The sequence below is a fragment of the Danio rerio genome, chromosome 20, assembly GCF_049306965.1.
Source record: "Danio rerio strain Tuebingen ecotype United States chromosome 20, GRCz12tu, whole genome shotgun sequence".
NCBI lineage: Eukaryota > Metazoa > Chordata > Actinopteri > Cypriniformes > Danionidae > Danio > Danio rerio.
In genome coordinates this window covers 38,283,814-38,309,986 of record NC_133195.1, presented here as the reverse complement: position 1 = coordinate 38,309,986, position 26,173 = coordinate 38,283,814, and the positions used below count along the sequence as shown (strand labels likewise).

The 26,173-nt window shown below is 34.7% G+C and overlaps 1 protein-coding gene and 1 long non-coding RNA gene across 10 annotated transcripts in view; one reads left to right on the top strand and one right to left on the bottom strand.

Annotated features, from left to right (window-relative positions):
• The window catches only part of LOC137488670 (uncharacterized), a 28,584-nt gene extending 27,699 nt beyond the window's left edge, over positions 1-885 (bottom strand). For 4 of the 7 annotated variants that reach the window (XR_012395955.1, XR_012395957.1, XR_012395953.1 and 1 more), the window contains exons 1-2: positions 650-885; positions 168-343 (exon numbers count right to left, since the gene is read on the bottom strand). This is a non-coding gene — a long non-coding RNA (uncharacterized lncRNA). Of the gene's footprint in view, positions 1-159; positions 344-649 lie in introns of all 7 variants that reach the window. The other 3 variants (XR_012395958.1, XR_012395956.1, XR_012395954.1) reach the window with 1 other exon arrangement.
• cnstb (consortin, connexin sorting protein b) overlaps positions 749-26,173 on the top strand; it is a 33,664-nt gene continuing 8,239 nt past the window's right edge. Inside the window, 9 exon segments of one of the 3 annotated variants that reach the window (NM_001025541.2) lie at positions 749-931; positions 3,857-4,090; positions 5,433-5,542; positions 8,430-8,460; positions 10,158-10,244; positions 11,457-11,574; positions 19,167-19,188; positions 19,274-19,528; positions 25,104-25,233. In NM_001025541.2, coding sequence (NP_001020712.2) covers positions 3,859-4,090; positions 5,433-5,542; positions 8,430-8,460; positions 10,158-10,244; positions 11,457-11,574; positions 19,167-19,188; positions 19,274-19,528; positions 25,104-25,233 — 985 coding nt within the window. In that variant the 5' untranslated portion in view covers positions 749-931; positions 3,857-3,858. 3 annotated transcript variants of the gene reach the window in all.

Sequence of the window (26,173 nt, the reverse complement as noted above, 5' to 3'; positions counted from 1 at the left end):
TTTTCATTTTGGCTTAGTCTCTTTATTAATCTGGGGTCACCACAGCGGAATGAACCGCCAACTTATCCAGCACATGTTTTACGCAGCGGATGCCAGCTGCAACCCAACCCATCACTCACTGGGAACCCATACACAAACACTACGGTCAATTTAGCTTACCAATTCACCTGTATCAGGTCTTTGGACTTGTGGGAGAAACCAGAGCACCAGAGGAAACCCACGTGAACGCGGAGAGAACATCCAAACTGCACACAGAAATGCCAACTGACCCAGCTGAGGCTCGAATCAGCGACCTTCTTGCTGTGAGGCGACAGCACTTCCTACTGTGCCACCGCGTCTCGCACTATAAGTCAGAATGAATAATATAAATTAAAACTTAAGTGTATGATTAATTCACTTCTCAATTCATTTGGCATGAAAACTAGGAACTTTAAGTCGGCTAATGCTAGTAATTTTCACAAGCTACGTTACCATCTGAGTTGGGGCTAACAATTAGCGGCTAACGTTAAGTGCTAACGTTAATACATCATAGTTGCGGCTAGTTTCTTCATATCCTCTGTACAAAAAGACAATTTGAGACATTCAGATGCAGATTTAAAACTAAAAGACGTCTTTGTATATCTCAATACCATAGCTCAATACACATTACCAATAATGGTGAGTGCTCTGTTGAACCGATGGGTGGCACTAAACGCCCAGCAAGACCGGTTATCGAAACCTTGAAAAGAAACGCCCCTGTTTGGATCATAAACAACTGCACAGATGCGGAGACAGACAGTCGGGGTGTCGAAACTGATTTGAGATCGGTCTGTATTTCACTGAGAGTTGTCGGGGGTCGCTGGATGAACAGCTCTGAGAACAGATATATGACCGCGGCGCGTGCACGCGCGTACAGATGCGGATTCCTGTAACATCAGTACATAAACTAAACGTAAGTACGACAAAGACATTTCCGTGAGTGGTGTGTCTGTGTGTCGTTTGTGAAATGTCTGATGAAAATAAAATAGTGATAAAGGGCAAGGCGTAGTGACATGTTTACGGGATATTACAGCGACACGCGCCCATCATCTTTTAATGATGCGTGTTTCTGTGCAGAGCAGCGTTGTTTGCAAATAAATTGGGGCTGTAATGTCAATATAAATGCAATTTACCAGTTTGCCTTATGATGTTGGGCTCAATCTAAGCCGCTTATGTTTGCACTTAATCATTTAGCAGACGCATTGATTAAAATGTGCACATATTAGGCTAGAAGTTTAATTAGGTTACGCTTCATAGTTGACCAAAAGGAGTACCGTTTTCTTTTCTTTTCTTTTCTTTTCTTTTCTTTTTTTTTCCTTTCTTTTCAATTTTATTATATTATTTATTGATTGTACAGTCTCCCTCAGGCATGTTGGTGAACACCTGGCAGCTGTTAAACAAACATGTCCTGACTTTACTTAGCAGGTAACAGCACACATTAATGATTTTGACTGCCAGATTATATTAAATCATGTTAGCAGTGGTTTTCTAACCTAAGAACTGCCAGAGGCCCACAGGGGTGTGTTCAGGGTCTTAGAATTTATTGTAAAAACCAAATAATGCATAAAAAGTGGTCCATATGACTTATTCTTACAAAAGTCTGGAGAAAATAAATATTCTAAAAGAATTATGTTAGTTTTTTTAACAATTGTATTATTATCATTATTATTTTTATTATTATTTTGTTATAAGTTATTTGAAATTTATATATTATAAAAAATCTCAGAATTAAAAAATACAAATCTTGATTTGTGCGAACAAATTTTTTTTTCGGTTTAGTGTCAATCAAAGTATTCTGTATAGATGTTAACTCTGCTTTTGGTTCACTGACACTGATCTGGCCAGCTGTGGTCATGTCTTCTTTCAGCATTTTTCACCTCATTGTTTGCCCTTTTCTGTTTCCACACAGACAACAACACTTTATTTACGATGCAAAAACTCACCGACACCTTCTTCCATCTCTCTGTCTTTGGTTTCAGTGACCATTCTTCAAAATGCCTAGATAGAGTGAAAGACAAGAGCCCCCACTTTATGAATTATTCATTGCTTTTATGACCAGCCCTGGTTTTGAACACACCTGGGCGGTTTGTGTTTGTGGCAGTTTCATGAGTGCCATTTAGAAAAATAAGATATATGTATCAATCTTTTACTTTTATTTTCTAAATGGGACTATTGTATATACTAGTATTACTATTTTTCACAATCCAAATAAATGATCCAAAAATTTGCTGAAATATAACTAAATTTTATTTTGCTAAATATACTTTATACCAATAGATTTTAGGCCATATTTTGCATTTTGTAAAACATATTTTAAAACAAGACAATTAGTGCTTAGCATATATGAAGACACTCCTTACAAATCTGTCTTTTAAATTAATATTTTTTATAGGATGCTTTACAGCACAGGTGTCAAACTCAGTTCCAAACGGGCCGCAGCTTTGCACAGTTCCATAGTTCCAACCCTAATTAAACACACCTGATCAAACTAATTGAGTCCTTCAGGCTTGTTTGAAACCTACAGGTAAGTGTGTTGGAGCAGGGTTGGAACTAAACTATGCAGGGCTTCGGCCCTCTAGGAATTGAGTTTGACACCCCTGCTTTACAGTATTACAATATTATTACATTAGATTTGTCAGTACTAAAGTCAAATCTGGAGCTAATCTATAGCAAAAATAACTTTGGAAAACAGTCCGAAATTTGTACACCCAAATTTGTATGATAGGGAAAATGTTAAATAAAATGTTTAAAAAGATGAAAAAACAAGACAAACACATAAATATCTAAAATGTAGTTGAGATTTTGTAGTATGTTTTTTTTCTGTTTTCTTTCTAATTCGAAAAATGTTGGGTGACCAAAGTATTATTTTAATGGACATAACAGTAACGATTAATAAATCAGTTTTGTTCAAATGCACTAAAGTAGATTGTCTGCATTCACTGAGAAATGGATAAAAATATTCATATTCAAAATAGGGTGTAGGGCGACACAGTGGCTCATTGGTTAACACTGAATCGCTGGTTCGAGCCCCGGCTGGGCCAGTTGGCATTTCTGTGTGGAGTTTGCATGTTCTCCCTGTGTTCACATGGCTTTCCTCCGGGTGCTCCGGTTTCCCTGACAGTCCAAAGACATGCGCTATAGGTGAATTGAATAAACTAACTACTAGGACGCGGCTGGAAGGGCATCCGCTGTGTAAAACGTATCCTTGATAAGTTGGCGGTTCATTCCGCTGTGGCGACCCCTGATGAATAAAGGGACTAAGCCGATGGAAAATGAATGAATGAAATTGGGTTGTACTTGTTTATGCTGGGCATTGTACATAAAGTCATGTAACAATATATTTGCCCTGTTATTTTATAAGAAATTGCATTGGGATGTACCACTAGAGGACAGTCTATCAAACGTTCAGATTTATGTTACTCTATTTTGTTAGAAGTTTTAGAATGCAGTGCATCTAAACAATTTTTTGATTAAATAATGACTTACTGTCTTGGCAATGTATTTTCTTATATTGATAAATATATATATTTATTGAATATTTATACATTATACATATTTCTTGAATTACTTAGAAGTTAGAAAATATGTTTAACAAAAATTTACTATATATTTTGTCAGGAAAAAACAAACCAACTCAAGTAAGGCCCAAAAATCTGCCTTAAAAAAAGGTTTAGCAACACAAAACCTGTCCTTCTAGTGTTTCCTCTCTGAATTCTTTCTTTGATGGCTGATATGACATGCGTAAGCAACAGAAGGGTGAAGAATTTAAAAAAACATTTTCAAGATAGATATGGTTTCATTTTGATTATGGTCTATCTTCTTTGTCATCACATCACAGTTATGGGGGAGTCCGAAAGCAGGAAATCGGTGAGATGGAAAGAGACAAGTGGAATCAACAAAGCATCAGAGGACATGATCATCTCTTACCTGACAGTCTCTGATGAGAATCAGAACAAACTGCCAGAAACAGAAGTTATGAACGCGGAGGATGATACACATGAGCTCAAGAACATAAACCCAGAAGAGAGATGTCCAGCAAATAATAAGAGCCAGAGCTGCTCTGGAGATCATAGTAAGCTTTTTCTTCTCTTGATAAATAAATAAAAACTTTAATTCAGACAAAAATGTATATTAAAATTCAATTTAACACAATATTTAAGAGTACACTGATGAATTATACTTGTTTAAAATATTAATTAACATTTTTCAAGTTTGGAATGAGATGTGGACCAGAAAGTTATGGTTAGTAGAGTAAATAGTTACTTGTAATGTACATGTTTTAGAGTAAATAGTTACATGTAATGGCATTACATAAATTAAAAAATATATGTTTATATAGTCTAGTATATATAGTTTATATAGTATAGTATAGTAAATATATGTTTATATAGTATAGTATATATAGTATATGTTTATATCATATAGTAGTATATGTATATGTACTGAGAAAAGCATGATTACTTAGGAAATCAAATGGCAGTTATATATGAAAATGTTAAAGAGACATCTAAGCATTTTACTATAAAACCTAGGATATGTTAAATATTGGAATCTCATCTTTATTTACAGCACCCTTAGTCTATAGTAATATAATAACAGTATACTGTATAGTATAATAATAGAATAATACCCATCAATCCTATCAATAATTTAAGTATGTATTTTCCAAATTACAATTTTATGGTGGGTGTGTTTTAAAAGATATTAATATTACTATAATATTATATAGGAATGTCTGACAGTACTAAGTACTACTGTTAGGTTAACAGTTGAAAACTCATTAAAATGTAAAAAGTAATCAAATATAATAAGTTACATTAATAAAGTAATTGAAAGAATTTACACTACTGGTTACATTTTAAATAGGGAAATCTGTAATCAATTACATTTCCAAATTAACTTTCCCAAAACAGAATAAACTTACCTAAAGTGTCCTAAAACAAGTAATTTTGTGTAACTTAGTAATCCTATTTTAGTAAACACACACTTGTATACAGTATATGGTTTATGATACTTTCCTTGGGCATCATTTATATTATACTGTAAAAGCCACTTATTATTACATGGCCTTACCTTACCTTATATGGCCTCACCTCTAAACCCAACCCTCACAAAACCCTGTGGCAAATTTGATTGTGAAAAGACTCTGTTAAATATGTTTTTTATGCTTTTAGAATTACGAGGACACCAGACATGTCCTCGTAAACCACCTTAACAATGTAACACCAAGGTCATACCCATCTCATTACAAATTCTTTTGTCCTCGTAAACCACATAAACAAGTACACACACAAAAACACATCTTTTATTTTACAGTGATGGTCAAAATCCACCTGCTTTAATAATGTGCTGAAGTAATAATTCTGCAGTGCTTGTGACTTTTCTCATTCGGTGATCTCTCTCTTTCTGTTCAGAGGGTCTCCCTGGGATTTTGGCACCTGGACCAAGTCCTTCTCTTCTGGCTTCACTGCATGCTCTGGTTGAACACAATGATCACATGCTCCTTCCACATTCCTTACACCAGGTGTGTGTGCTTTGAACGAGTTAATATTAATTAATGTTTCTCTTTTCAATTCAGAAGTTTGTTCTATTTTGACCGTAAGTGCCCTGCAAAGTTGACTCCACAACATATTTCACCATGATTTCAGTTTGAAGGAAGCATATATGTTTCGTTCAGATGGTATTTCATTGTGTGATACACTCAAAAAATAATATTTCATAGTTCAAACTATAACTTAGGATGCTTTCACACCTGCCTTATTTAGTTCGATTGAATCGCACTAGAGTTTGTTTCCCCTTTTGGTACGGTTCGTTTGGGCAGGTGAGAATGCAGCAATCGTACTCTAGTGCGCACCAAAAGCGGACAAAATAAGCGTACCGAGACCTGCTTGAAGAGGTGGTCTCGGTACGTTTTCAAACGAACCCTGGAGCGGTTAGTTTGTGGTGAGAATATGATCCGTACTAAAACAGGTCCAACCGCAAAAAGTACTGCGCGTTTTGGACTAATTCAGCTGCCGTAGGCCGATGCGCTGTGCATTATGGGATATGGAGGAAAAAAATTTGTTGACAGCGCTGTACCAACAGAGAGAGAGAGAGAGAGGGGAAAATATTACCTGATAGATCGTTGGTAATATTTCAGCAAGATGACCATGTCGTATTTCAGCTAAATTAATTCACGTCTCCTCCTGAAGTGACGAGCGATGCATTAAACACTGTTTTCCAGCTGCGGCCGCGCTTCATTTTCGTAATGTATAGTTTGTCTAAAGCAGGGATACAATCAGTCAGCGCAGTCGTCCCTCCAGAGTAAAAGGTTTTGTTTACCTGTGGGAGTTCACTGGCATTTTCCCGCACGTGAATTCTGACCAATCAATAAGCAGTTTACGAAATATCTTCAACAACATCTGGCTAATGAGAGATGTGGATTTTGTCAGATGACTGCATTTTGGTTCGTTTCAACTGGTTTGGACCAAAGCCAGCAGTGTGGTGTGAAAACGACCCAAAGACGACAGAAGATGCAACAATGTATCATTTATTACCCTTGGTCTGGACCAAATGAAGCGAACTACAGATGTGAAAGCACCCTTAGTTGAAACAACACAATTCTTGAGATTTTTGTTTTATGTTCAGTCCACTTAAATTTGTAAAGACAATTAAGTTTTAGCTTAATTTACTTGTGTTGGGACAATGTGATGGATTTTTGTGGAAACCAGCATTTTTTACAGTGTATGTGAATTTATCTTGTACTTATTTACGAAGGTATTTTATGTCACACTTCAACCTTCTTTAGTAAAAAGACCAACATACACTCAAAAATTTTTTTTTGTTCATTTAAACTAATTTAAAATTTGTTTAAACAACACAATTCTTGAGATTTCAATGGGACAACGTAATTTTTTTATGGTCGATCCATATAAATTTGTTAAAAGTGTTAAGTCAACTTAATCAGTTTGTGTTGGGACAACGTGAATGAAATGTGTGAAACCATGCACTTTTACAGTGTAGGCTCATAATGAAAACGTAGCCCTATACACTTTTCTGGAGATTGCGAATTGTGTAGCCAAAGCTACGTATGGCTGCATTTCGTCTTTAAAATGAACGATACGGGGTGGTATAATGATGCTCTCGCGCTTACCAGCTGACCACTTACCTCTGTATGGACGTCTTTTCCACTGTTACTAGTTTTTTTTTCCGGTAGCTTGACATGTACGTCGGTGGACTTGAGACGCAGAGCGGAGTTGACTGCATCAATGGGGTTTGGGTCCGGCGAAGAACAGTTCCAGAAATCAGGGAAGACAAAAACAAAAGCTAAAAAATGTGGTAAAATTTGAAAACGTGATAAAACCACAGGGCTTTTCTTTTTCTGGATTGCTTTTTAAAACACAGGTTGGGTTTAGGGAAGGTGGTGAGCGGGTCAATCAGTACATTTTAAAACACTATTGGTTGGGTTTAGGGAAAGGGGGGTCAGGGGATTGGTCGGTTGGTCAGTCAGTAAATCAGTCTGTCGACATGTGACTTCTGATGGATTTACATAAGAACAGCAGGCGCGAAAGGCACTCGTAAGAGAATTTGAGATCTAAAAAATGCGTACACTGCGGCCTCTGGTGGATTCGAGAAAGCAAAAAAAACATAGCTCCTGGGACGGATTTTGCTCTCTCCTGAATTGTACATAGGGGTATGTAATCAGAATAAGTCAGGGTTGAGGAAAAGATTGCTGGCAAAGCTGTTGTGTTAATCCATGAAAATGCACTCAAAATGACTTTTGCTGCTTGTTAAACTACTTATTTAAAATGAGTTCAAACAACACAATTCTTTATTTTTTCAGATTTATTTCCTATGATTTTTAAGTAATAGGTCCCCTTTAAGTGATCATATTCTTTAAACCCCTTTTTCCTCTTAACTTACTCTAAAACTTTTGCTTAAACAGGATACAGTACATGTATTACTAAAAAAGTAGTCATTTTTTTCTTCAAATTTTGACTGCATGTAAAAAAACTCTAAAACTTTTGGACTAAACACCATGCACATTTATAATCAGATCTGTCAACAAGACAAACTAGCGAAATGTTCTCACTGGAGTTGTTTTCATAATCTCCCAGTAGAGTTATAAATAGGAAGAGAGAATTTCCCCTAAATGAGATTATTTTAGTTAGATAAAATCAACAATACAGGAGTAAACGATTCATTTTCCTACATTAAGCAACTGCATTAGATAAGCAAAGATAAAGCAGTTATTTCAGTTCTCATCCACACTCACTGGCATTAAAACTCCTCATGAGCGTTAGTCTTTAGTTCAGTTTTTCTTAATCTGAGTTCTATTAGCGGAGATTGAGAGGCATGTAAATCGTCTTTGGGAGATAGAAATGACAATCCAGGAATTGGTAAGCTTAATATTTGTTTTTCTTTTATAACAGATAGCAGAGGGCTACTTCCTTGAAGAGGACTGTATCCTTTTGTATATTACACTTGATTTCTGTCTGTTTCCTCTTTGTCTTTCCTTTAATATCAATAAATGGTCCCTGTTGATGATGTTGTCATGTTGACGAGGGCACGCGTAATCATGAGGGAGCTCATTAGGGTGTGTCTTTTCATGTTGACTTTCTAGGGTGTTGTGCTAAAGGAAGGATGTTGATAGATTTTGAAGTCGTTTTGAGAAAAGCGGAAAGGTGTTTCACCTCTGATAATTATATGATCTTTCTTTTTAAATTAAGTTTTGGTATTGGGTACTAGGTTTAATTGATCAAGAGGACAGTAAAACAGTGTAATAGTGAAATATTATTATTACTTTGTTTTCTGTCTCAATGTGAAGTGCTTTTTTCATGCACCTGTCAATTGTGACTTTTCATAAAGTGTTTTTTTTAGTCTAATGTAAAGAAAACAGACAAATTACACAGTAAAATGTTTATTCTATAACACTTTATCAATGTCTGTAAATTTTAACAACAATTTTTTAATGATATTTTTCTTAATTTTTCTTTCACTAAGCCATACATTCTTAAGCTTTATACAGAGGGATGTGTTCATATGTAGGTTTCCTGATTATATACAACATTTTTTTCTACTGAATACTGTGAAAATGTATTTATTTTTGCTCTACACTGTATTTTCTGATTCCCAAAATGCCCCTCTGTAAAAAAAAGCATTGACTTTAATATGTCAAAACAATGAAATAATAACTAAAACCTTAACATGACTTTGGCTGCATAATGGCGCAGTGGGTTGCACGTTTGCCTCACAGCAAGAAGGTCGCTGATTTGAGTAGGTTGGCTTTTCTGTGTGGAGTTTGCATGTTCTCCCCGTGTTTGCGTGGGTTTCCTCTGGTTGCTCCGGTTTCCCCCACATGTCCAAAAAATGTGGTACAGGTGAATTATAGGCTAAAATGTCCCTAGTGTATTTGTGTGAATGGTGTGTATGGATGTTTCCCAATGATGGGTTGCAGCTGGAAAGGCATCTGCTGTGTAAAATAAATGCTGGATAATTTGGCGATTCATTCCGCTGTGGCGACCCCAGATTAATAAAGGGACTAAGCCGAAAAGAAAATGAATGAATTAATAAACTTGACTTCATCCTATGTCCTGACTTGCATATTTGTTTTTCTGCTAGAAATATAAGCAAATGAGTACATTTAATGACATATTGTCATATTTAAACATAACATTTTAGAAGATTTCTAATATAAAAATGCTAATACATTTACATTTTTACATGTTATATGTTACTTTTTCTTTATTTTAGTGCTCAACATCCATTACAAATAACATAGACAAGTCTTTATTATATCTTTGTATGCATGCTTGTTGAATGAAAGTACTAAATTCTAAAATAAACAAATAAATAAATAATCAAATAAAATATGTCAAACATTAAAGTGGTCCTGTATGTACTATACACACACATGAATACATAAACAACAAATTGTATGAAGTGAATTAAAATAAATAGTTACCAATTTGAAAATTGACACAATCAGGTTATACATAAACTATGTAGAATTGACCACTCAAGACTTATCACTCACACATGTGTCCAGAAAAGGGAAGAAAAACCTATTTGTAGCTTAGGTAAGAATATTTTGGCTATAAAGCATATTTTTATAGAACATATTTTTAAGCATGCATTTCTTTAACCCTTGACCATCTCAGATAAGTGGGCAGTGGAGTTTCTTCATCTGGAAAAACTATATCATGAAAGACTGCTCTCTAATCTGGCCTCCGTACAAGAGAAATGGGGTAAGAATGTCAGATGATAATGCTTGATAATAAAAAAACAAGGTTTTAACGAGGCTGCATTGTTCATGCAAGAGGATTTCCTGAAAGTATTGTTTTATCTTTTGAGGATGAGCCTAGTGGGCCAGTACTGTTGTATGTTAAATAACTAGTCTCATCCTGTGTAAGTAAACAGCAGCTGTACGGTTTGATCTGAGGAAATGTACTCATTTCCCAACTCAGTCTCTGTAACTTCACCATATCACTGAAGTCCAGAGGTCAGACTCTCCCTTCTTATCTGAGCTCACTGTGAAAGTGAAACATCAAGAACGTCACAGAGAGCAAGACTTGTTAGAACATTTTTGCAGAAAGTGATATGCATTATTATATAGCCTTCATGTATTCTGTGAGCATATACAGCATAGGTCTTAAACTCAATTGCTGGATGGCCGCAGCTCTGCATAGTTTAGCTCCAATCACCTCCAACTTACACCTGCTTAATAGTCTCTAGTCTTGCACACCTTGATTAGTTGGATCAGCTGTGTTTGATAAGGGTTAGAGCAAAACTGTGCAGAGCTTCGGCCCTCCTGGAATTAAATTTAAGACCTATTATATACAGTATAGAGTTGAAGTCAAACTTATAGGACTTCCTGTGAATTTCTTGTTTCTTTTTCAAATATTTCCCAAGTGATGATTAACAAGGCAAGGAATTTTTTCACAGTATTTCCTATAATGTTCTTTTTTCTGGAGAATGTCTTATTTGTTTTATATCGACTAGAATAAAAGCAGTTTTTAATTTTTTAAAAATTATTTTAGGGTCAATATTATTAGCCCTCTCAAGCAATATTTTTTTCCATTATCTACAGAATAAACCACTGTTATACAATGATTTGCCTAATTACCCTAACCTGCCTAGTTAACCTAATTAACCTAGTTAAGCCTTTAAATGTCACTTTAAGCTGAATACTAGTATCCTAAAAAATATCTAGTAAAATATTATTTACTGTCATCATGGAAACTAGATTAAATAAATCAGTTATTAGGAATGAGTTATTAAAACTATTATGTTCAGAAATGTGTTGAAAAATTTTTTTTGTTAAAAAGAAGTTGGAAAAATAAACAGGTGGGCTAATAATTCAGGAGAGCAAAAAATTCTGATTTCAACTATATGTAACGGATGAATAGAGAAAAGGAGACACACTGGGTAAACATTTAAATGCGTGTGTTTGGTTTCAGAGGCTCAGAGGAAAATGAGTGATAAAACTGAAAGTAACTCTCCGTTAGTCACTAATGGAGCTGAGAAAGAGAGAGAGCGAATGGAAGTGTTGAGTCACATCTGCAGAACGCACAAGAGGTGAGGCCCCATCCAAACCAACAGAAAATAATACTTTTATTATTGTTGTTGTTGTTATTATTGTTATCATTAGGGGGTCAAGCGCGAAGCGCTGAAACCCTATTGTTTTTGTTAAAATTTTTATTATTATTATTATTATTATTATTATTCTGCCGAAGTCACTATTGCCCAGACCAAACCGTAAGGCCGAGAGAGCTGAAACTTGGCCAGATGGTAGTACTCCGGTACACTACATTCTCACCAAAGATCAACCAAATCGGACCATAGGTGGCGCTATGGCGCCAAAAACCAAGATTTTGGACATTTTTGACCGCTATACGTTCACCGTTTGTCGTAGACTCAAAAACTTTACATTTTTCCAATCCTTGGGTTAGCCCCAACAAAAGTGCACAGCTGCACTTTTTGCTCTACGACGCACCGTTTTCCCGCTACATCGCGATTTGTCCGAAACCTACTTTTGCGAACTAGTCCTAGGTTTTACACTCCATCTAAACCAAACCAGCTCTCAAATGTTCTCTGGACACTGAATATCAATAATTATCAAAAAAAAGTTGACATTTTTATTCTCACTCGAAACAGTACACAACAATGTTCGATGCTAAATGAAGCTAAATGCTAATTGGAGCTATAACTTTTGAACAAAATGAGATATCATCACCAAACTTGGTACACACATGCATAAGTTTAATTTGAGGTGACACTGCAAAACCTGCAGACTTTGGCCAGATGGTGGCGCTATAAAGCTAAAAAAACATAAAAATTACTCTAACCTTACAGCCACTAGTCCGATCAGCTTGAAATTTGGCATGCAGTGTCTTTGAACAAGTTGTCATAACATACTATAAGGACATTGGCATATCTCAAAAAACATGGCCGCCATTGGCCAATTAAAATTGAGCAGCCATTTACCAAGGTTAACGATGAGTGATCGGAACGAAACTCGCTGGGCATGTTCGACTCACAGTCCTAGAGGTCTGTAAGAATTTTGAAAGAAATCGGCCACTAGGGGGCGATTTTACGTATTTTTAGTGTGTAATGAGTTGTGTATCACACAACCTTTTGCGCAACCACACAAAATACATATCATATGATAGGCCTGCTCATACCGAACAGTTTGACACTCAAACCACTGCTGTCACTTACACCGTTCGTTAAATATTCCTCAATATAGGAAAAACCTACTTTTGCGAACTAGTCCCTGGTTTTTCACTCAATCGTGACAAAACCAGTGTTGTTAGAATCTCTGGACTGTGTAGATCAATAATTATCAAAAAAAAGTTGAACTTTTCACTTTGGCTAGCTGTAACAGGCTAATTTACAAAAGGGGCTTGTCCACACGAACCTACATGCCTGTAAACCAATAAGGAAAGCCCAAAACAACACAGAAATTGGTGAGCCCATGTGGCATGTCAACGAGATGTAACTTGCAAAATTTTGTGAAGATCAAACCATAGGTGGCGCTATAATAGCAAAAATAGTCTTTAAATAATGCTATATCGCTTGAAAATAAGGTAAATTTGCTTCATTTACATACTATTTCACAAAAAACACTTAATCTACATATCATATGATAGGTCTGCTCATACTGAACAGTTTGAGACTAAAACCACTGCTGTTACTCAAATTGTTCATTAAAAAACCATCAATATAAACAAAACCTACTTTTGCGAACTAGTCCCTGGTTTTTAACTCAATCGCAACGAAACCAGTGTTGTATGAATCTCTGGACTGAGTAGATCAATAATTATCAAAAAAAAGTTGAACTTTCCATTTTAGATAGTTGTAACAGGCTCATTTACAAAAGGGGCGTGTCTACACGAACCTACATGCCTGTAAACCAATAAGGAAAACCCAAAACATCACAGAAACTGGTGAGCAGATGTGGCATATTAATGTGAATAAACATGCAAAATCTTGTGGAGATTGGGCAATAGGTGGCGCTATAATAGTGGAAGTGGTTCTAAAAACATGCTAAAATGGCTTAAAAATGAAGTAAATGTGCTTCATTTACACACTTATCACTGAAATGATTTATAAGTTATTTTTTTGTCCATCTTGGATGTTTAAAGGTATCAAAAACACATTTTCAATATTCTATCATTTTAACCACTATAACACAGACTTTTAACTGTCACCAACCATTTCTAACCACTAGATGTCACAACAAGACCACTTATTTATTGTTCATAACATTTGCATACCTTTGTTGTTTTACATTTTTTGACTTTAAAGTCAGGGAAATTGCATTTAGGATCATTCTGAATCATATTTTGACCTGATGTAAACACTGTTATGCATTAAACATCTAATTTGGTCCCAGTTAACCTCTTCATAATAATTCTAATAGATAAAACTGGTTCTATAATTAAACACCTTGTTTTAAAACATATGTAAAGAAAATCACAACTGTGGCTTCTAGATGGCAGTAACAGACCACTTATTGTTTATTTTACTGCTCTATAGCAAAGAATGTAATGTAATGTAATGCATTCTGAATCCCAAACTGACATGGCATGAACACAGTTAATCCATTTAAGATCAAATTTAGTTAAAGCTTGTCACACTTTTTACTCTGTAGATTTTTAATTATTTTAATAAAATACAAATTTTTCATTTTATATAGTTAGAACATGCTCAATTATAGAAGGGATATGTTTATGCACACCTAAATGGCTGTAATCACATAAATAAATTACACCGTGGCCACTAGATGGCAGTAGGAGATCACTAATAGCTTATTCACTGCTCCTTTGTCATTTTTATTGAGAAGAGCTAAAATAGCCATAAATCATGAAGGAATTAAAATATCTTCACCAAACTTGTTACACATATGCAAGAGGTCAGTCTAAGGTCATAGCATAAAACTCGTAGACATTGGCCACATGGTGGCGCTATACATTGTAAAATCACTGTATCTGAGTAACCATTTATCTGATTAACTTAAAATTTGACATGTCGTGTCTTTGTCTAAGGTGCCATGACTCGATCTACACATTATATCATAGGGCTGCTTATACTGGTCACTTTGACATAAAAGCGGTCACTCGAAATGTTCATTAAAATTTTGTCAATATGTAAAAATCGAAGTTGCTTCTCTGGAGTGTTTAATCAAACATTTGTTAGCTCAATCTATAAACTTTAACACTCTAATCGTATATTTCGTTGTCGAATAAACTACTTACAGGCGTCCTAACTGCTATATAACCTTACCCTGCTAAACTGCTTGACCCCCGTTAATTGCTGCTCGCAGCTATATTTAGGGGGTCAAGCGCGAAGCGCTGAAACCCTATTGTTTTTGTTAAAATTTTTATTATTATTATTATTATTATTATTATTATTCTGCCGAAGTCACTATTGCCCAGACCAAACCGTAAGGCCGAGAGAGCTGAAACTTGGCCAGATGGTAGTACTCCGGTACACTACGTTCTCACCAAAGATCAACCAAATCGGACCATAGGTGGCGCTATGGCGCCAAAAACCAAGATTTTGGACATTTTTGACCGCTATACGTTCACCGTTTGTCGTAGACTCAAAAACTTTACATTTTTTCATTCCTTGGGTTAGCCCCAACAAAAGTGCACAGCTGAACTTTTTGCTCTACGACGCACCGTTTTCCCGCTACATCGCGATTTGTCCGAAACCTACTTTTGCGAACTAGTCCTAGGTTTTACACTCAATCTAAACCAAACCAGCTCTCAAATGTTCTCTGGACACTGAATATCAATAATTATCAAAAAAAAGTTGACATTTTTATTCTCACTCGAAACAGTACACAACAATGTTCGATGCTAATTGAAGCTAAATGCTAATTGGAGCTATAACTTTTGAACGAAATGAGATATCATCACCAAACTTAATACACTCATGCATATGTTCAATTTGAGGTGACACTGCAAAACCCGCAGACTTTGGCCACATGGTGGCGCTATAAAGCTAAAAAAACATAAAAATTACTCTAACCTTACAGCCATTAGTCCAATCAGCTTGAAATTTGGCATGCAGTGTCTTTGACCAAGTTGTCATAACATACTATAAGGACATTGGCATATCTCAAAAAACATGGCCGCCATTGGCCAATTAAAATTGAGCAGCCATTTAACAAGGTTAACGATGAGTGATCGAAACGAAACTCGCTGGGCATGTTCGACTCATGGTCCTAGAGGTCTGTAAGAATTTTGAAAAAAATCGGCCACTAGGGGGCGATTTTACGTATTTTTAGTGTGTAATGGGTTGTGTATCACACAACCTTTTGCGCAACCACACAAAATACATATCATATGATAGGCCTGCTCATACCGAACAGTTTGACACTCAAACCACTGCTGTCACTTACACCGTTCGTTAAATATTCATCAATATAAACAAAACCTACTTTTGCAAACTAGTCCCTGGTTTTTCACTCAATCGCAACGAAACCAGTGTTGTTAGAATCTCTGGACTATGTAGATCAATAATTATCAAAAAAATGTTGAACTTTTTACTTTGGCTAGCTGTAACAGGCTAATTTACAAAAGGGGCGTGTCCACACGAACCTACATGCCTGTAAACCAATAAGGAAAGCCCAAAACAACACAGAAATTGGTGAGCACATGTGGCATGTCAACGAGATGAAACTTGCTAAATTTTGTGAAGATCAAACCATAGGTGGCGCTATAATAGCAAAAATAGTCTTTAAATAATGCTAAATCGCTTAAAAATAAAGTAAATTTGCTTCATTTACACACTATTTCAGAAAAAACACTTAATCTACATATCATATGATAGGTCTGCTCATACTGAACAGTTTGAGACTAAAACCACTGCTGTCACTCAAACTGTTCATTAAAAAACCATCAATATAAACAAAACCTACTTTTGCGAACTAGTCCCTGGTTTTTAACTCAATCGCAACGAAACCAGTGTTGTATGAACCTTTGGACTGAGTAGATCAATAATTATCAAAAAAAAGTTGAACTTTCCATTTTAGATAGCTGTAACTGGCTCATTAACAAAAGGGGCGTGTCTACATGAACCTACATGTCTGTAAACCAATAAGGAAAACCGAAAACATCACAGAAATTAGTGAGCAGATGTGGCATATCAATGTGAATAAACATGAAAAATTTTGTGGAGATCGGGCTATAGGTGGCGCTATTATAGTGGAAATGGTTCTAAAAACATGCTAAAATGGCTTAAAAATGAAGTAAATGTGCTTCATTTACACACTTATCACTGAAATGATTTACAAGTTTGTTTTTTTTGTCCATCTTGGATGTTTAAAGGTCTCAAAAACACATTTTCAATATTCTATCATTTTAGCTACTATAACAGACTTTCAACTGTCACCTACCATTTCTAACCACTAGATGTCACAACAAGACCATTTATTTATTGTTCAAAACATTTGCATACCTTTGTTGTTTTACATTTTTTGAGTTTAAAGTCAGGGAAATTGCATTTAGGATCATTCTGAATCATATTTTGACCTGATGTAAACACTGTTATGCATTAAACATCTAATTTGGTCCCAGTTAACCTCTTCATAAAAATTCTAATAGGTAAAACTGGTTCTATGATTAAACACCTTGTTTTAAAACATATGTAAAGAAAATCACAACTGTGGCTTCTAGATGGCAGTAACAGACCACTTATTGTTTATTTTACTGCTCTATAGCAAAGAATGTAATGTAATGTAATGCATTCTGAATCCCAAACTGACATGGCATGAACACAGTTAATGCATTTAAGATCAAATTTAGTCAAAGCTTGTCACACTTTTTACTCTGTAGATTTTTAATTATTTTAATAAAATACAAAATTTTAATTTTATATAGTTAGAACATGCTCAATTATAGAAGGGATATGTTTATGCACACCTAAATGGCTGTAATCACATAAATAAATTACACTGTGGCCACTAGATGGCAGTAGGAGATCATTAATAGCTTATTCACTGCTCTTTTGTCATTTTTATTAAGAAGAGCTAAAATAGCCATAACTCATGAATGAATTAAAATATCTTCACCAAACTTGTTACACATATGCTTAAAATATTTCAGTCTAAGCTCATAGCATAAAACTCGTAGACAATGGCCACATGATGGCGCTATACATTGTAAAATCACTGTATCTGATTAACCATTTATCTGATTAACTTAAAATTTGACATGTCGTGTCTTTGTCTAAAGTGCCATGACTCGATGTACACATTATATCATAGGGCTGCTTATACTGGTCACTTTGACATAAAAGCGGTCACTCGAAATGTTCATTAAAAATTTGTCAATATGTAAAAATCGAAGTTGCTTCTCTGGAGTGTTTAATCAAATATTTGTTAGCTCCATCTATAAACTTTAACACTCTAATCGTATATTTCGTTGTCGAATAAACTACTTACAGGCGTCCTAACTGCTATATGACCTTACCCTGCTAAACTGCTTGACCCCCGTTAATTGCTGCTTGCAGCTATATTTATAATTATTATTATTATAAGTTTTTTTCCTACTTAAAATGTTCAATACCTCACCTTGTGTCATCAAGTTAAAACTATTGGGAAGAACAATGACATAAATCGGATCTTTTTTACTTGTTTTTTTTTTTTACGTGAATTTTTTTTTAGCTAAATGAGGTTTCTTTTTACTTGAAATTTATATATATATATATATATATATATATATATATATATATATATATATATATATATATATATATATATATATATATATATATATATATATATAAGAGAGATTGTGCGGGGTATACTCACATATGCTGAGCACTGTGTATAATATATATATATATATATATATATATATATATATATATATATATATATATATATATATATATATATATATATATATATATATATTATTATACACAGTGCTCAGCATATGTGAGTATACCCCGCACAATCTCTCTTTTAAATTTACAATATTATATTTGTGAAAATATTAAATAAAAATAAAAAAAGAGGTAAAATCAAAAGAAACAAAAAATATATACAATTTTGTTGAAATGGGTTAGTTTTTAGTTGTTGTTTTTGCAGTTTTTCATATGAGTTTAAATGTATTATCTTTCTGTTTCTGAAGATGTTCTGTGACTAAAATTCTATTTTAATAAATATATCTGTTTTAATCAATTTTGTTTAAATGCACCAAAATACATGATTGTGTATGGGTATTTCCCAGTGTTGTTTCGCAACTGGAAGGGCATCCGCTGGGTAAAACATATGCTGGATAAGTTGGCGGTTCATTCTGCTGTGGTGACCCCTGATTAATAAAGGGACTAAGCCAAAAAAAAATGCATAAATGAAGAAATTATAATTTTTGGGATTAGATACAGAACAAATCACTGCCACTCTAATTAACTTAATTGGACTAGCTGAATTACTTAATTTAGAATTTTAAGCTAAATCCTAGTGTCTTGCAAAAAAAGCTAAATATTATTTACTGTCATAATAGGGAAGACAAAATAAATGAGCTATTAGAAATGTATTATTAACACTGTTATGTTAAAAAAAATTTGCCTTCTGTGTACATACAGAATTGTAAAAAACAAAACAAAACGAAAATCCATCTCTCCATTAATAATCTGACAAATCTTTCTTTCAGACCAAACCTCTCTGTGCAAAAGGTAAAACATTACAACTTCCTTATTCTCCTCTGATGCATTTTATTTTCTCTTTCTGTGAGTGTGATCGAAGTGTCTGTTGTTGCAGAACATGGAGGCCGTAAAACTGCAAACTAGCCCAACCCATGAGACTGAAAGCAAATCAAAACAAGAGCAAGCTTCAGTGAACCAGATCTCACTGGAGGCTGAATGCGAGCCAGAAGATGATGGCGAGTTCAGTGAGGAGGAGGAAGAGGAGGATGAAGGTCTCGAGGAGGACGAGTGCTGGAATGAGGAGCTACAGGAGGATACGGAGCTCCAGACTCCTGTGGACGAGTTGGACAACCTCATTCAGGTAGAAGAGGTACGCCACCACAGGAGCCATGTTAATCTCTCTCTTATTACCATCTGCCTTGAGAAAAAACAAGCATGCTGAGACACCATCCGTCTGCTGCAGTCTCAAACAAACCAGAGCTGGGTAATGATTCAGATGTCCTGATTCCATTCCTATTCACAAGCTCTTACGATCTAATTATTGATTAAATTGGTTATTGATATTTCTAATTAAACATCAGTAAACACTATATATTAGGTTTATGAGTGCATTAGAACCAGGGTGCGAATTACAGGGGGATTTGGGGGGGGTTGACTTTCCTAATTATTGCTTGATCCCCTTTGAAGGACGTTAAAACAAGATGTACTGTATAGGGGAGGGCTCAGCACTTTAATAGTAAGAAATAGGTTTCTCTGTCTCTTAAATATTAATAAAAAATCAGATAAATATACATTTCAGCATGCCTATAACGGTTCATACCATTGTGAATGTATAATCTGCAGATCTAGAGCACCTATAGACGTAGTAAGTGTTAACAACAAGACACTTTTCTCATGACATTTGTGTTTCTATCTACATATATAACCTAAAAGTAAAGTAAAATTAGATGCATAGTCTTTATCGTTTGACTTATAGTAACTTCTAAAATGTCTGTTCAGAAGTTACTTTAAGTAAGAATACACTAAATAAACCAGCAAAACACTACAATGTGTGCTAGCAAGATAAATATTGTAAATTTTGACTTTCTGCACTTTAACTAACATTAAAGGTCCCATGAAATTAAAGTTATTTAGATGTTAGTATCAGTATTGTTAGTTTTTAAGATGTCTATTTGCTAGTGTGCTCCGAAACTGTGACAAAATTTGTGTTCAGAATAAGACTGCAACATAAACAATTATGGAAAAAGTGAAGCGCTATGAATACTTTCCAGATGCACTGTATAATGAAGGGTTTTAAAAAGTCTCAAATTTACTGAAATATTGTGTTGTTGGTTTTAAATAATTTTAAACAGGTCTTAATTTCCTATGTCCATGTACAGCTACACAATCAGCACATTACCACTCAACCAAAGGTGTTATTTGTTAACTCAATTTACCAATATGGTTTGTTTATCTTCCTGATTATATTACAATATCATTTTTAAAAGGTTCTCCATGTATTTTCTGGTGAGGACACTAACCTATACAGACTATTGTGCACACATTTAGTTTTATTATGGTTTTTAAAACTCGTTAATTTTAAAAGAAGTTATGTTGAAATAAATGAGTATGCTCACAACTAAAGTTTGCTTGTTTTGACACATTATTTAAAATATGTGGCTAAGAAATTAATAAATTTGATTTGTTTTTGATGGACCCAGTAAAAATCTTTTCTAACCTCAGCGCTTGTGGTCTAAGTCTGAAATTTAATTCATAATATTAAGAAAAAGGTCTTAAAAAGGCTTAAATTTGACTTGGTGAAATCTGCAGAAATCCTGATATAATCATTTCTGCTCTGCATACAGAAAAAGTATATAGAAACATCTGTCGATTGACATTATTATATATCATTTTGTCTTCCTTTTTCCTCTATACATCATTTTGCCCTGCTTCCCCCGATTTGCTCTTAGAAAAAACACACTTCAAAAGTCTTGGGATACAGAATATATATGAAAGATGATTGACTAATATCTGTTATATATCTATAATGCATTTTTACCCATCCCTGCCGCAAAGCAGTCGCTCTCTGAATGGATTGTGTTCCGTAGTGCAGTGATGTATTAATTCATGTCCCCAAATGGATTTTTTTATGACTTTGTGAAAGGTCAGTCAAGGCTTTCTTCCAACTCTCAGACCACATCTCTTAGCCGCAGGGTTTCTTTGCTTTATGGAAAGCAGATAGTGTGATGTCATCGCTGTGTTATGGCAGCCAGATGCAGGAATTTAAAAAAAGCATCGTTTGGGGAGTGTATGGTTTCCCAAAGCTGTTGGGTGTGGTTGTCTTAAATAACAACCCGACTGCATGAACCTTCTCCAGCACTGCCAAACACACACACACACACACACACGCACACACACACACACACACACACACACACACACACACACACACACACACACACACACACACGCACACTTTCAGAGAGTCCTTCAGTCAACAAACACAGAATTACGATTGCAAGATTTGTTTGTTTACTTGGTGTACAGCAACAATTAGACAAAAGTATGCACCTCCATTAGCCAAAAACTCAGCAAGGGTGTTCCACCACTAAAACAACAACAAAAAAGAAACTGCTGGCACATCACAGCTCCAAAAATAGAAACACTTTCTATTGCATGCTACTCACTAAAAGAGATATTTTGAGTCAAATAAGATGCCCCTCAGACTTTAGTTGCAGACAGTTATTTTACAGTGTTTTGAAGACTCTCAGCACTTTTGTTTGGGCCTCTGATTTGTTTTTACCAAATTAGAAATAGGCTGGGATATTATAAAAACTAGCATTTAAGGATAAACTTTATAGGGAACGTTCTCTTAAATGAGAAATCCTGCCATTTTTATTAGCTCTCATGTTGTTGCACTGAACCTTAGTTTGACAGTACAATGAAAATAAGTGGGTTGTATAACGTTTTGGACCACCTTCACTTTGACTGTAAGTCCTATTTTGACTGCTCTGCCATCATAAATAGTGAAAATAATCCATCGAAAAAGGCTTTAGGACCAAGTGGAATCCTCTGTTGGCTGTCACTTTGGTGTGACTTCAGCTAATCAGTTTTGGCCAATGCAACAATTATTTTTCATGAAATCCAGCTGTGCAAGTAAACATACAATCTAATGAAGTGAAGTAATCTTTCACTAGACTATTGCTTTTAAATAGAGAAAATATTGTATAAGTAATTTTTATCTAAATCTTGGAACAAAAAATGACCCATGAAAAAGTGTGACGCACCAAAGGAGACGATATTAAAATTAATTTGAATACTATTTTGGCTATTGTTGTTATACATGAATTTTCAAATGTACTTTTTTTGTTATGATGACCGTCCGACAATCTATTTCGCTAAAGTAGAAGCTTAAAATGTCACTAAAATGCAGTATTTAAATCTCATAATTAAATAGCAGCCTATAGGAGGGCGCAAAAAGGTTGACTTTTTGGGAAAAAAGAACCACCTCTTTTACCTGGCTGGCTATGGGCCTGAAATGATAACTGCATTTTTATTTTTGGGTGAACTATTGTTTTAAGTATGTTTTCAATTAAAGTAATTGTGGACTTCAAAATATAGATAGCATTATATTATTAAAATACATAATACTTAAGTGTATTATGAAAGACTTGAATTGGGCAAAATGAATTGGGCAATTAAAAGAGAAATAGTTTTATACTCATCTTAAGTATTTTAAATGGCACCTATGATGAAAATCAACTTTTGTAAGCTTTTTGTACAGAACTGTGTAGGTATAGTGTGTCCACAGTCATATTAGAGTGATCTAAAGACAATAAGTCTCTTTTTTAATTTCATGACGTTAAAATAGGATCCAAATCCCTGCCATTTTGAGGTTCACTGGAACACAATGTAGGAGTGCGGTTTTCCCGCCCACCGAATTGATTGACAGCCGCGTATTAATCTGTTTCCGTTGTATCAACAAGACAGGATGTGCGCAAAGCAACTGGGATTAAAAGATCTGTTCAGCTCTCTGATCATCAATCAACAAAAGTGATCAAGAATGAGTTTAACAAGTTCACAACGTTTTTTTTAAAACAGTGCATGTTTGTAATGAATTACAGCGATTTACTTCAGCCTTACTTTATCACCACAGCCGCGTGTCTGAACAATTATAAAAGAAGATGCTTCAATCCCGGTTTGTGGACATTAAATCAGGTTTATTTTGTTCATTAACATAACAGATATCCATACAGCCGTGGATATTAACGTGTATCCTGTCACATTTTGCCTGCAAAAACAATGAAACAATATTGTGTGTGAATTATCCAAAGACTTGAATTAACTCCTCAACAAATACATCAAATAATCATTGGGAAAGTTCTTATTGTAGTATTTCTCACAAATGTTACGTGAGATCTGCTTTCTTCATGTCTGTCACTGTGCTGTTTATCTGACACAGCCAAGACGGAGATTGAGGTACACTGACAGGCATGTGGGAACGGTGGGCGGGAAGAACTAACATTAAAGGCACAGGCCACAAAAACAGCAAATTGCGTTTAGAGCAGAAAAATCAAATATTCTGAAAGGTATAATAAATATGGTGGGTGTTTTGAGCTGAAACTTTACAGACACATTCTAGAGACACAAAAGACTTATTTTTAATATTTAAAAAGGGGTAAAATAGTGTAAAGTGTAAAAAAATCCAAGTAACTTTTTGATATAAATGTTTAGAAAAGAGAATAGAGGATATGTATATCAATGTAGGTATTCAAATTTTCTTATAGATTTTTGATGCATTGATTTAAAAAAAATGGAATGTTATAAAGCAGTGGTCTCAAACTCAATTCCTAGATGGCCACAGCTCTGGATAGTTTAGCTCCAACCACCTCCAACTCAAACCTGCTTAATAGTCTCAAGTAGATTTGAACAGTCTTGATTAGTTGGGTCAGCTGTGTTTGATTAGAGTTGGAGCTGCGGCCCTCCGGGAATCAAGTTTGAGATCCACTGTATGTTACAGAGTGTTCTAGAGTCATAACAGAGAGCATGCTTCTTTTATTAATCCTATAAGAACATACAATAATCTACTAAAAATTATTTTTAACTGTACTCTACTGTACTCATTTTACAAATGTTTGCATATTTCTACTAAATGAGCTAACTTGCAACATCATCATACAAATATATTTGATTAATTTGATGCAGTGCACTATTTTGTATCCTTGTTACAGTGTGAAACAACACATTTGTATACTGAGTTATTTTAAAGCTGTATGAGGATGTGGGTTAGGTTAAGTGTTAATTGCGTGTAATTTTGCATAGTTTATTGTTTTTGCTATATATATTAGTTCAAATATTTATTATATGGAACGTGGAAACAAGGAAATCACTTCAATTGTACTTATATTTAAAAATGCCTGCATGTGATACATCTGTAAGTCTTTCTTGTATTTTGTTTTACACTGTTGAAACAAACTTCAAATCTTACTCATCCATTTAACCTGTATGCCAGTTCAACAGCAGTAAACGTGTTTTACAATACAACATGACTACAAACTAATAAAGACGCCTAATAAAATGTAGGGCCTGTATATATTTAAACCATAATATGCTTTTCTTTTACTGGAAACATGCAGTCAAGTGTCTGGTAATGTTATGTTCAGTTCACACTTAAAGGAACAGTCCACTTTTTGGCTCATTTTACAAGTCCCCTAGAGATAAACAGTTGCCTCAAAATATGTATTAATCCATTCAGCAAATTTCTTTTTCTGGCAGGGTCACTTTTAGCTTAGCATAGCATAATGAATTGAATCGGGAGTGGAATATTCCTATTATTTCATTATGGTGTTGTACTTACCGACCTCTTGTGGTAAATGAGTGGTATTACATTATTTTCTAGATATGTTTACTACAAATGATCGATTTAGTACAGCCTCTTTCATACGGTCTTTCTGATTTTTCTGTAGATGTTTCCTTCAAATGGCTTAGTGTCTATTTTAAAGAAGAAAATCTGCATAAAGGAAGTCGGCGATTCAGAAAAAGACTCAAGCAAACGCAAAGTCCGCTTCAGAGAGCCAGACAATACCTTTGAACAAGGTAAGATTTCACCACATTTTAAAGCCTTTATGCCGGGTCCTCTGCTAATATTGGCTCCCTTGGTAAATATGAAAAGTTGATGAAAATATTTCTTAAATGTTAAACCTTTGAACAAAATTAGTAAATTACATTATTACAAAATATTAAATATAGCAATTAAACCTAATTCAATACAAAATATTATGGCACCCCTATGAGTTCATATACGTAAGCAATATATGTTTAAGTATTTCCCATTGGTATTTTAAATCTGGTTGACTTGGAACAGAAAATTGTTCAACCTTGACCTGCTGTTTTACAAGGCTATAAATATGAAGAAACACTCGGGTAAAATGATATATGGCAAGCTTCTTGGGCTTCATATAATATGAAATGGCTTTAAAAGCAAGGCATATTTCACCCAAAAATATAAATGTTGTCATTATTTACTCACCCGTGACGTGCTCCATACTAGTTTAACTTATATTGTAATTTTTTTCTCTTAAACACAAAAGAAGATATTTTGAAGAATGTAGTAAATCGGTATCCACTGATTTACATAGGATTTGTTTTTCCTGCTATATTACTGATGGGGAAAAAATTGGAGTGAACAATCCCTTTAGGAAAATAACAAAAACGCTGAAAATGACCACCACTAGAGGAGTAAGGAAGAAACTCCGGCCCATGGGAAGTGTAATGATTCAGAATGGAAAAGGTTGTGTGTCTGTCTGTCCCAAAGAATAGTTCTAAAAATGTAAGTTATTGGGTCAGAAAGTCTCATCTTCAACACCACAAATTGCTTGAAAGGCTTTCAAGAAAAAAGCTTCAACTCTCGTTCAACTCCTAATGCTTCGAGGAAAAAACCAAAAGGCTAAACAATAGACAAACATTTAGTAGCTAAACAGAATTTGTATGCAAAAACCTGTAAGCAAATTAGTATTTTAGCACTTCTGGTTCCATT